Genomic DNA, 12,794 nt, shown 5'->3' with positions numbered 1-12,794 from the left:
GAAATACAAGTTCCCAAGATTCAGTTAAATCCCACTTGTACTGTTCTTTTCTAGGCCTACTTTGCCTTTACTTATTAAAGAGCTGTGTATCTTCTTGCTTAAATGCAGCCACATCTCTTAAAGTCAGTCTGTTGACCTGTAGCTGATCAGGTACTGTGCCACAGTCCAAGTTCTCTCTGTGTAACACCTCAGATCTTTTTCTAAAGAGGTTCACATAATGGGGCTAAGGTGTGTAGTATCAGAAATTCTTTTGAGAAAGGCCAGTCTTCAGAAATTGTGATGTATTCTGCATACTTGGAACACTTTGCAGTGAAATGGAATCCTGTAAACATCCAATTCTTTTTTAAAAAAACGGTAATGTAACACTTAAATCCCGAAGCATGCTTCATTAGTAATGGAGCCACAATCTTAGTTTTAGTTAGGCATTAGAACATCAGAATTAGACAGATTTTCACTTCTTAAAGTATTTACTTTGACTATCACAAATAATTTAATTGGACACATAGAAACCTTATTTTAAAATGTGACAAAACCAATAATAAGGATGCCGTGGCAAACCCTGTAAGGCATTTGTTCAGGTAATTCAGTTAGCAGCTCTGTTCCACTGCAAGGATCACTTTCTCATATGCTATCCAAGTACTCAGCACTTAGTACAAATAGCACTAAAATCTCTTGCTGTGATAAATTTTTCATAGACAACACTCTTGAAAGGCAGTGATAAACAACTATTTGCACCCTGCTGCTGGGAACTGAGGCACTAAGGGCTAAGTAATTTGAAAAGAAAACCTGTTCAAGAACACCAGTTTTAAAATTACAATCCAAATATGAAACTATCTATATATTAATGTTTTCATATTTTTAACTGAAGCCTTCTACATTCCCACCTGACCACCATTAATATAGTGTCCTTTGCATTCCATATAATAACATGAAACGAGAAAAATGTGACAGCCTCACCAACACACAGAGATTATACTGAAAATTAAAACCTATAAATTATAACACTTGAGGAAATCTCCATAAAAATTTGAGTCTCTGGTAAAGTGTTCCCCCCTGTGGCTGGGAAGAAAAATGTGACAGCCTCACCAACACATAGAGATTATATTGAAAATTAAAACCTATAAATTATAAACTCTTGAGGAAATCTCCATAAAACTTTTAGTCTCTGGTAAAGTGTTCCCCCGCTGTGGCTGGGGAGGGACAAGAGGCTCAGCTGTTGCTTACCATGCACGCTTGGCTCAGTCTGTATTCCATCCGGAGCACCTCCTGTAAGCTCATGGAAGCTCCTTCTCTGAGCTGTCTGAAAGTCAGCTTTAAAGACGTAGGTGACATCTTATTAATAGTCTGGGGAAGACAGTAACATTATTTTTTATTTTCTTCAATTTGGACACTTGTGCAAGTCTGTCTTTTGTGCAATTTAAACTTTGTGAAGTAAATGATGGCTCTCTTCTCCCTGAGCTCCCTCTGTGACACCTATTCCTCCTGCTCCCTCCCACCAAGCTGTCACATTAAATGAACTTTCCTGCAAAAGCTTTGATCAGCAAGATCTCTGGGATGTGTGCCATCACCTGTGGAAAACCTAGAACTCCTAAGGTCCCATCATTTGAGATAAAATTACTACTAGCCAGAGAAATTACGGTAGTTTGAAAGACATTTTCAAGGAGAATCTTTTGATAAGTGAAGGCAAGTGTAACAAGCAATTATACTTTGTTTCTTAATATCATATATATATATATAGTGTGGATTACTCTTAGATTTACTGATATTGTAGGTGATATTAGTATTGCTTAGCATGTAAGTTTTATTTGGTACAACAGAGTAATAAGGTAGTAATAGAGAGATTGGCAACAAACTTCAAGTCATTGCTTCCCCATCACTGGCAAAGACCAAACGATATGCAAAGAAGAAATCTGTGGAAGAAAATATTAGAATAAACCAAACATATTTATCCAGGTTTCTTGTATAGGATAAACAGATACTGAAGTCGTTTAGCCCTAAATTACTCTGCTGATAGGAAGCTTGGAGGTCTTGCCTTTTGACAGAAGCACAGACTATAAACATTGTGCCTCAGACAGGATTCTTGTAAAGCACACAAACAAATGCTGTAAATCTGGCTCTCAGGAGTATCCTTTGGTGAACTGCATGCCAGTACACAGTAGGGGAAAGTGGGGAGAAAGACAAAAATCCTAGTTAAGAGAAAATAACTGAGCTTTAAAGCTTCATGGAGTTGTGAGGAAAAGGAGCTAAATCTTATGGTTGCTTATCACTGTTTCCTTACTCTAAACACAATCCTCCCTTCTCTGTAAACCCAAATAAAAGATATGTATCATTCATGGTACAACAGACACTTCCTGATAATTAGGACATTTTCATCACTATTAAAAAGCAGCAGATGGTTTGATTTGCCTCTTTACATTATTTTCATTGCAGACATTAGGCTCCTTACCACAGCCTGAAATGGCAAGTTTCCAGTCATCAGCAGCAATATTTTTTTTCTAGCTCCCAATTACTCTTCATCCCTCCAGACACCAGCTGATACAGCAGTGACCCATTTTGCCTAGTTAAGCTGGAAAACATGTGATTGCTACACAAGCAGGAGTGTATGGAATTGTGCCTTCAAAGCACTGGCTCTGTCGTTCTGTAACTTGCATGTGATCACTGTGCTTGAGAGAGAGGCTGGCAAAGAATGAGCCAACACTGGCTCCAAGTGCCAGCAGTTCCTCAGTTCTGGTCAAGCTCTCCAACAATGAGCTACCTTTCAGCAGATTAAGAGATCTGCTGTTCCTCTGACTACATCACTCTGTAGGTTCTAGATGGGTGGCAGCTCTTAACTGGACCCCTGATTTCCTGTAAGATGCTCTTGCTGGCCTTATCTTTCAGCTGGACCTTTCCTCCTTTGAGTTCCACATTCTGTCGTTTAGACTAGGAAGTCTCTGCTCAGACCAGGTTAAATGCTATGCATGGTACAGCCAGATGGCTCCAGGGCTGAAATGGTCATGGCAAGTTCTGGTCAAAGCAAGCACTGGAATGGGGAAGATCTGCAAACAGCCCTTAAGGCGGCTGCTAGATGCACTAGACTGGTTATCTTGGCATATCAATGAGGCTGAAGGTGGAGGAGGTACTGACATAAATCAAGCTGGAGGAAGAGGAACACGGCAGGAAAATGGGTAGGTGTAATTGCAGAAAAATGAGTCACCAGTATAGCTATAAATACATTCTCTGTACAAAGAGGAGGGGATTGGTGCTAGGGAACAAGCCTGGGAAAGAGACAGGATAGGCTGGAGTGGGGAGTACTAAAATGCAAAGAAGTCTTCATAGAAGTATTTGACATGTATTCCATTATCTTTCAAACCATCTTGATCTTGACACAATGATCCCAAAAGCTCTAAGCTGAATTTGCAGTAGACTGAACACCAATAAAATACTAACAGAAGGTGACTGAATTAAGTGGCACTGACACAGCAGATTCCCTTAGAAGCATTAAAGTAGGAATAGTGACTGTCTTTCACTTAAAACTCCAAAACCTCCCAGAGGTCCAGTGCATCACTCCCCTTGCAATAGATGAAGACATCCATCACTTACTTATGTGAAAACCAAGTCAAGCATCTGGTGCTTTTCAGGTTAAGATCTTGCATTTACTTCATCCCACTAGGAATGGCACACCTCCCCCTCAGATTAAAGCTTTTTGGCTCATGTAAATCCTGAAAACAAAGTAGCACTACAAAGTTAAAGGTTTGAAAACTACCGAGTTCTAAGTATTAGTTCTCTAGCTTTCCTTTCTACCTGTTTGCAGCTGGGTCCAAAGTGTGGTGTAAATCATGAAGCCATTCTCAAGTAGGATTTTAACAACTTTATATTCTTCTTCACACAATATTTCAGTATCAGGTATGTGACAGCCTGCCAAGCAGGCATGTTTTGAAAGTAAGAAGCAGGAGTATTGTAGGTCAGAGAAAACAGACTACATGGGATAGCATGGCTCACAGCATACTGGGATTATTGTGGAACTAGGAGTTCCATTTTATTAACCTTGCTGATCCAAGGTACAAGGTGGATGTACCAAGGGGTACCTCCAAATTAGGAGATTTGTATAAAAAATTCAGTTAGGACTTATTCCATAGGCTTGCTTATACATATAATAAATACAGGAACAAACAAGGAGAATAAGCATAGACATTGCTGTTACTAAATCAGCTGCTATGATATTTATCAGCTGGATTTGCTGTTGTTCCTGTACCTGGACACTAAAGTGAAACCTCAGTTTCACAACCTTGCCCAATCCTACTGCTTAGCACAGCATGTCTGCTGTCAGAAACTCCTCTGAAATTTAAGTATTTGTTCACGCTAAAGTCTTGCATCTGCTAGAAAATGTGGGAGTTGTTTCATGGGGTTTTTCCCATGAATTTCTGCATGGGCTGAAGCAAGTCATACCAATAGAGTCTTATCTCTTAAACAGAACAGATGATTGTTCTGAAACTCTGGTCAACTCCAAGGACATTCATTTATGAATCACATGAAAGAAAAAAGTTGTTATTAAGTCCTATTAAAGGCATAAGAGAACAGAAGAAGCAACAAAATAGCCCTTTTTGTTGTTGTTTGGGAATTTAAAAAATCAGTTACACAAAATCATAACTTTGAAGTAGATGACCTAATTTAGTCATCAATAGATAACTTAGTTTTAAGTTCTGAATTAGAACTGTTAAACAAATAATATCATAATAAGGAAAAAGAACAAATAATTTTGTTGTTTTCAACATCCATTGAACCTAATCAATATAATATGAACAGATAACATTTTTATTCTGGCACCAACTCATTTGACTGCTTTATCCAATGAAACTTGGAATAGTAAGGGAAGAAATTAGCTTTCCCTTGTATTCAATTTTGCTTTTATAAGACATATGCTAAACTTCTTGCAGTGTACTATATATACTGGTTAGCACAAAAATAGTCTTAGAACTTCCTTTCTCAAAAACTGTTGGATAGTTCCAGTGACAATGTGTTACATTTTGAATTAATTTTTTTTTTTTAAGTGACAGGGTGCCTAATGTGAATACTACCTTATAAAATTCCTTCTGCTCATATCAAAGTCAGAGATGATGGATGTTTTATTTTACTATGAAAGGAGGATTTCTTCTGTGAGCTGTAACTAAAGTCAGAACAACACTTTTGCTGGAGGAATACTTCAGTTCTATCCAGTTGGAATATTTCACTAGCTACAAACAAAACTTTTACAAGGCACCTGAACAAAGACACTTCAAAGGAAAAAAAGAAAATACACACATTATTCATAAATGAATGTAAGTTGCTTCTTGCTTTTGAGGCTGAACTATGAATTATATTTGTAGCATTGCTGCACGTTTTTTGAGTAGTGACTACATCTAACACTCAGAAATGCATTAGAAAGATCAAAAAATACTTTTTGATTATAAATTTTTTTGCTGCTTCCCCAAATGAGATATCTGGAATGGAGAAAAACCAACAACACTGTTCTGGCACCGTTTTATTCCAAGCCTTGCCAATATAATGAGAAGCTATAAAGGGAACACTTGTTCCCAACAACCCCCTGACCATGGGGAGGGGAAAAGAAAGGGGAGTTTGGTTTTTTTTTACTAAATTACAATTCTATGCACCACATGATGGTGCTCACATTGTGTGATTTTAGAGGAATACCCTTGTCTGAGTTGAACTACTGAGAATCCCTCAGGACTCTGTGTGAGAACCTGAGGCTCTCAGTCCAAAGCTCTATAGGGTGACTTAAGTCTGCCCTACGATAAAAAAAAAGGATAAAACCATAAAACCAGACTTAAAATCTCTAACAGAAATGACATAGACTTTACCTCTAGCTGCTTCATGGCAAAAGGAGAACCATCTTGCTTTAATTTTTTAACAATTTCTTCCATACTATTTGCTGAAAAAAGACTAGAGGAAAAAAAAAATCAGTTAACAAGCTGCTTCAGTCTCTGTTTTACCTTTGAAGGGTTAGAAACAGAGCATAACCAGCTGATATGGCTTTTCTTACCAATGTCTTCCATGTTGTTCAGTTTCAAGTAATTCAGGCATCTCCTTTTCCTTTATGAATCTCTAGTATTTCAATAAAACTTACTAAGAAACTCTGGTATTTATTTATAAACTTCAATTACTACTATCAGTCTTAGCTGAGTTTTTATAACATAGTAAATCTTTAGCTATCAGCTCCATTCTGCTGGTTTGCTGTCAGCATCTTTTATCTCTAAATGTAGTTACTGCCATCCTTCTTGCAGAGATTTAGCTCTTTCTTATCACTCTCATTTATTTCTCCTTTCCTTAAGTTCCAAGCTATCATTGGCCTTTACCCAGTGAGTACTGTAAATGTGTTAGGTTACATTTCCTGTGCAATGGAACAGTTACTCTCACAAATTCCCATCCAATATCTACAGAAAATGTTAATTTTAATGTGCCACAGGCTATGAATCAGGTTACTTTGCCCAAGTATTTAATGTACTGATGGGTGAAATGTATAATTACCTTCAGATAAAGCTCCCTAAAGACAAAATGCTATTTAAACTTGGAGGTAATTTCTCTCACCTTATCTGTGAAATAATGTTACTAGATCTAACTTCATGTTCTCTACACACAGAATAAAAAAATTTTAAAAATTACTGAATACCTGTTAATCTTCTCCATATGTTCATCAAGTGCAAACTCCTTTTCTTGATCAATTGTGCACTATTTAAAAAGCAAATACATATTTTACTTGGTTATTTTAGACTGAAAAGTGTATCAGCACAAAAAAATTTCAATTACTTGTGTTCCAGAAATATTGTATCATAAATGAACACCTAATGTTCATAACACAGTGTAGTTTTTAATGAATTAAAATTCTGCAGTGTGTATATATGAACTTGGCACTATCCTGTGAATGTTAAAGATGTTGCCTCATACCGCAGTGCTTGCTCTGAGCTACTATGGATGCACATTTGTCTGGGTGGTTACCTTGTACACAAGTAATTCTGATTATTCTATCAAAACACTTCCGTGCAATACACTAAGAAATTCAGTGCAGATAAATCTACTCAAGAATCAGAGATTGTTTTTAAAAACCTTTAATTTTCTTTAAAAATATACAGGCCTATGTTTAGGCTTTTTTAATGACCAAGGGGAAAAAAGGCATTTCCCTTCCTTCTCTTTTCTGTGTCATTTCACAAAATTTTATTTAGACATACAAAGTGTGTGATAGATCCATTGGCCTTCTTTGGGAAGGCTGTCAAATGTTTCACATCTTCTGGCATTAAGGGGTTTGGGACATAAGCAGATGTTCAGGAACAGCAGCTGAAGCTGTAAAGGTTCCCTGGCATTTCAGCTCTGATAACTAAAAATACAGCTTCCTTTTCCATTCAGTGTAGTCTTGTAAAGCAGGATACTGCAACATATAATCACTCCTATTTCACAGCATTCTGTTTTGTCAAAATAATCAGTACTATGATGTAAATTAGCTTATCCCATTTATTTTTCCAATTAATCGTATTTATGAACTTAGTAATTACAAAACAGAAATAACAAGAGTAGACAGAGCTCATTTTAAAGCTGAACAACAGCAGAGTAATTGACTGAGTAACACTGAATACTGGTTTGACTCTAGAGGTTTCTTTTGAAAGAGAACTGCAATGCACATCAAAAGAGTTAAAATAGTCACTGATTGTGAAGGCAAAACCTTTTATTTTCATGCCCATTGTTACATGGAGCTAACACAAGTATTGTGGAGAGAGTGCAATGAGTTTGGAAACTCATTATTTTCAAACATAGAAAAAGATAATCAGTAACATGGATAAAAAAATAATGTCTACATATATTTTACAATTTTGTTTGATTTCAGTAATTTCAGATTACCTTCATGTGGTAAGAGTTCAACAAATCTGCAATTTTTTCTTTTGAAGGAGATTTCAGGGCTATCAGGTCTTTCTCCAAGGCAGGCAGCTGTTAAAAATGAGATTTAATTACAAGTAAGTAAAACAAAACACACTGCTTGGGTTATTACTACGGTAATAGTAGGATATACTTATATAAACACTCCCTCATCCTCCCCAACTTTCTGACAGACCCTAAAGAAGGACAAAGCAAACAAGACAAGGAGACAGAGTTCATGTGTCAGTGTTGAACCACCCCAATTTAATTATGTCTGCAGTGACCAGCAAAGAATTGCTTCCCAAGCAGCCCCCCCAAAAGCAGTGCTACAGCTGAGAGGAAAGAACATTTTAATGCAGTGTTACCTTTACTGCAAACTTTGCAATTGTATAAACTTCTAGTTTCGTACACTGTTCTCTAAACTGCACAATTTTTTAAGCAGCTGAATTCTGCTGCTCATGCCCTTCCGAGAGTGGAATTGTAAAAACAGCACCATTTGCTCCTTCCTTCAAGCAAAGCTGTCACCAGCTGGCAAGTGTTAGAAGGACAGCTTGAGAGTGTCCCACCATGCCTGTTTGCAGGGCACAGCCAGCTAATGGAAGTGCACCTCTGCAGACAGGGGTGTTGGTATCAGGTACTGGGGTGCTAAAACCCCAAAGCTCCCAGTGTGGCTGTGGGCTGTGCCCTGGCCAGCACTGCTGGCACCTTACCTTTTCAGATTCTACAAAATGTGTAGCAATGCCAGCCTTTAGCACATCTCTTCCTTTCAGCCTGCAGCCTGTCAGTGCGAGGTAATAGCCAATCTTTCCTGAGAGCCTTGGCAGGAAATACCCTCCACCTACATCAGGGAAAAGGCCTGCAATAAACAACACAAAACAAAAGTGTAGGGAGATCTTGTACTAATCATCACTAGCAGCAATTTTTTCTTGTCTCATTATCATCTTCCTTACATAGGCACAGCAACCTTGCCCAAATTTCTCCTTGACTTGGCTTGACATTTCTGGCATCAAAACCCTTCCTAAAAGCAAACTCTTGAACACTTTCCAAACTTCATCTTTTCCCCTGGCACATACTTCACAAACATATACCAAAGAAGAATATTTATTCCATTTGCCAACAACTTGAGACAATTTTAGGTGCTTGAAAAAGCAAGTGTGTTCTCAGCAAGGAAATAGAAGTGACCCAAAGAATTATGAAATAATTTGTGCAAGCTCAGACTGGATGCTGCTTTTTCAATGAAATCTTTTATTATATCAAAATATTAAACACTGATGAAGCACCTCTTACACAGTTTAGTTTGAACAAATTTTGGGGCTAAGAATTCAATAATAGATCAACAATATTGATAGGGTCTTCCTGAAGGTGGAGGCACAAGATGCTGACTTAGTACTTGGCTCTTTTGACAGGATTGTGACTAAGCTAAATTTAAAAAATAATATTAAACTCTCCGGTTTAGTAACACTCTTATATACTTTTTTAAATCTACAGATTAGGGTAATTTTTAAAGAATTTAAAGCTGTGACTAGAATTTTAAACACTTTTAGAAGTTGTATTGGAAAGTATATACCTTCTGCTATATAAATTGCTCACCAAAAATAAATTTAGACATATTTTTAAACATATTTAATCTTGAAATACTTTAGTTTATATATTGATTTCAGTATTGAGATTGATTTCAGTATTTACTCTTGGTTTCAGAAATCTGAATGCATAGAAGCAGGGTCCAGTTACTACCTTGAAATCATGCCAATGATGCATTCATGAAACTGCAGTCTTCTAAAGAAATTAAAGGTGTGGTGGATTTTTTTTTCACTTTCAGAGAATGAATCAAATGAATCATGAAAACAAATGAAAAAGAATACAAATGAGCAATAAGACACTTGTAAGGCAGTTGCCAAAGAAGAGATATTAACTGGGAAAATTCAGATGTACCTAAGGAGTTTTAAATGGGGTTCTGATAGAAGATGGTAATTTTTCACTCACATGTAATTGCTTTTGTTCACAACAGTCAATGTATGTATTACAGAAAGACCCTATGCCAAGTATTTTGAGACATGTGAAATCAGAGCTCCATGAATAGTCCTCCCTCTTGGATGCAATAAGGAGAGGTTTGTTTCAGACAGCTTCTCTTCAGTGTTTCCCTGTTAATAATCTTATTATCTAACCCAACTTCTCCTCTGGTTCCCTCCTGGTCTTCTTTTTGTTCTGCTGCTTCTACTACATCAAAAGGTTGGGTTTAGGAGTCACTTCCTATCAGTTACAGCTGTACTATTCTATTCCCACTGATGTGTGTGCTGTCATTAATTGATTTATCCCTCATCTCCCAGGCTACTGAGACATACAACTCTTCTGAAATGCTGAATGCTTTGCTGATACCCTTTAAAAGCCCTAGGCTGTAGTAACTCCAATTCATCACTTACCTTTTTTTATCTGTACTCATATTCTCAAATAGTCTATTCTACATTTTACCTTCTCAGCTTGAGCTATCACAACAGTGATGCCAAGACTTCTATTTAGTTTTATGTTTCTATTCATCTGTCTCCCCTTGGATATCCTTCTACTGTAATAAAAAAAACCAAACCCAACCTCATTTAAAAGTAAAGCCTATCTTAAAAATGCCCTCTAAAGCAAAAAGGCAATTACAGTATTCTCTCCATCCACCAGAACAACAACAGCAACAATATTTTTTTATTTTTGCTATACTTAAAATAATAATGATGGTAGACTACTGCTCCCTCCACACTCCAGCACATTTCCAGAGGAAAAACATCTTTCTGTTGGGATCCATAGTGTCCTTCCACTTGGCCATACACAGGAAATCAGTTCTAAATAAACTGTGAAGTTGATTAGCTTAAGTAGCTTTAGAGGCAAATAAACCTAAACTGAATGAAGGTTTCTTTAATTAAGGAATTTACAAACAGGATTACTGAAGGTCTACCTAATCCACTTTAAACTTACTTGGTTGCATAGTCTGCTATAGCTTCTACTGTATCCTTTTCAATTTCCTGTCTTCCTTTTTTGCTTATAATTTTACTCCTGTTGTCCATGTTCTACATATTGCCCTTCTTTCAGTAACACTTCCCATATGTTTCTCTTTGCTGCTGGGGTTCTCTTAATGTATTCCATACCTGATTTTTGGTTTTTTTTCTTAGCATTCAGCAATCATTTTTCAATTAGTGAAGTAAGAGTAGAGCTGTGTTACTGCTGGGCTGCCCAGGCCATGAGCCCATGCCTGTACTGCTGACTTGCAGCCTGTGCTCTGACACAGATGCAACATGCTCTGCTGTAGTCCCAAAGGTGCAACTCTGCATTTGCCAGGCAGAACAAAGGCAGTGCTGCTACATTCTTACCTTGTCTGGCAGAGAGGGTTGGGAATTTATTACTATTGACTTCTAGAAAGCTAAAAACTTAGCAGGGATATGCAAGGAAGTATCCATTTTAAGTGTAACATCACCACAAAGCCCATACCTTATACTTTCATCCTTTGTTCTCCTCACCAGTGGTTTCTCCACACCTTCCTACTTCTGTGCTGCTTTCCAGTGCTTTATCTTATCTATGGCAAACTCCTACAGTCTAGAACAGCCTTTTATTTCTATTTGCTAAGTGGCATATTTATCTATATCCGTTTATTTATGGTGCTGTACAAATGCAGAATAATTGTGTGAAAACAGAGCAGCTGAATGAATGCTTTGTTTTCATTTCACAGCAAAGGTGTCATGCCTACTGAAATACATGAGCACATGAAAAAAACTATTAATACAGTATCTAGAGAGCCAGATATTTTAAACACACCCCACAGAGATCAAAACAGCTAAGCCTTTAAATCCAAACAGATTTCAGTGGTTTTACTTCTAAGTGATCCTAAAAGGGCTTTAATTACTTTCTTTCCTAAGCAAGTTCTAAGCTTTTCCTTCACGTCTTCACAGCCTATTTTTGTTTAAAGAAGTCCTTGTCAACACAATAAATCTGAGTAAAGTACATAGTTCTTGTTAATATAAAACTACTCATATCTTTCCCTTTGAAGAAGAAAGTGAAGGTGCTTTTATTATTGGCATAGCTTCATACACCAATGAACCTCCATTTAGTTAAAAAAATACAAGTTGTTAACTTCAAATGGTTTTCATATACAACAACTGATTATTAACTTCAGAGCTTAGAAAACTCACATTTTGTTATAGCTTAAGTTTAGTTTTCTAAGCTTTTCTTCGGCAACAAAACAATACTTGGAGGGATGAAGTAGTTTTTGGCTTTTTTTATCTCAACTTTACTTGTTCAGAAAAATTACATTTATCAGCTAGCAGGAATCACTCTAATATTTCTCTCAGGAATTAAAATGGTAACGAGCTTGCTTGCATTTGGGTGGTTTATTATGCTTTATTGTGCTTGACAGCTGCATCAGGAGAGTTTCCTTTAATCTGACCCATTTATTTTTCTTGAGCCATACCTGTATCTTTATGTAGCTCTGGGATACATTTCTTTTTTGAAAGAAATTTTGTCAGAATTGACAAAGAAACTGTAGGATCAAACATTAGAAAACATAAGGTACATGTTGCTGTTTAAAACAAAAAAAAGGTGACACTGAAGACATTGTGATCTTACCTAGGCACAATCTGTGCACAATTGTAATGGGTCTACATTAATAATCTACAAGAAAAGCTGGAATTCCAAAATCTGTCTCTATAAAATTGCAGAGTAGCTTGTGGTACACCCAGTTTGACTCACACTGAGTTCCCAAGGTAAAGCTAGTGTACCTGCTCTGGGAGCTTCAGAATTATCTGCCCCCATCTGTAGCAAGATTTAGTTCTTTTTAAACAAAGTTTTATCCTGACATCCTTTGTGTCAGTCTACGCGGTTTAAGAGGCTCAATGATCAACTCCCAGAACACAGAGAAGTTTCTGGTAATTTAACAGAAA

The 12,794-nt window shown here is 37.0% G+C and overlaps 1 protein-coding gene across 1 annotated transcript in view; it reads right to left on the bottom strand.

The window, feature by feature from the left end:
- HIBCH (3-hydroxyisobutyryl-CoA hydrolase) overlaps positions 1 to 12,794 on the bottom strand; it is a 38,688-nt gene that overhangs the window by 7,005 nt on the left and 18,889 nt on the right. The window contains exons 8-12 of the mRNA XM_014306819.2: positions 8,592 to 8,737; positions 7,867 to 7,953; positions 6,647 to 6,705; positions 5,838 to 5,919; positions 1,225 to 1,344 (exon numbers count right to left, since the gene is read on the bottom strand). Coding sequence (XP_014162294.1) covers positions 1,225 to 1,344; positions 5,838 to 5,919; positions 6,647 to 6,705; positions 7,867 to 7,953; positions 8,592 to 8,737 — 494 coding nt within the window. The remainder of the gene's footprint in view (positions 1 to 1,224; positions 1,345 to 5,837; positions 5,920 to 6,646; positions 6,706 to 7,866; positions 7,954 to 8,591; positions 8,738 to 12,794) is intronic.

Source organism: Geospiza fortis, unplaced genomic scaffold (genome assembly GCF_000277835.1).
Source record: "Geospiza fortis unplaced genomic scaffold, GeoFor_1.0 scaffold112, whole genome shotgun sequence".
Taxonomy (NCBI): domain Eukaryota; kingdom Metazoa; phylum Chordata; class Aves; order Passeriformes; family Thraupidae; genus Geospiza; species Geospiza fortis.
This window is presented reverse-complemented; position numbering and strand designations above follow the sequence as displayed.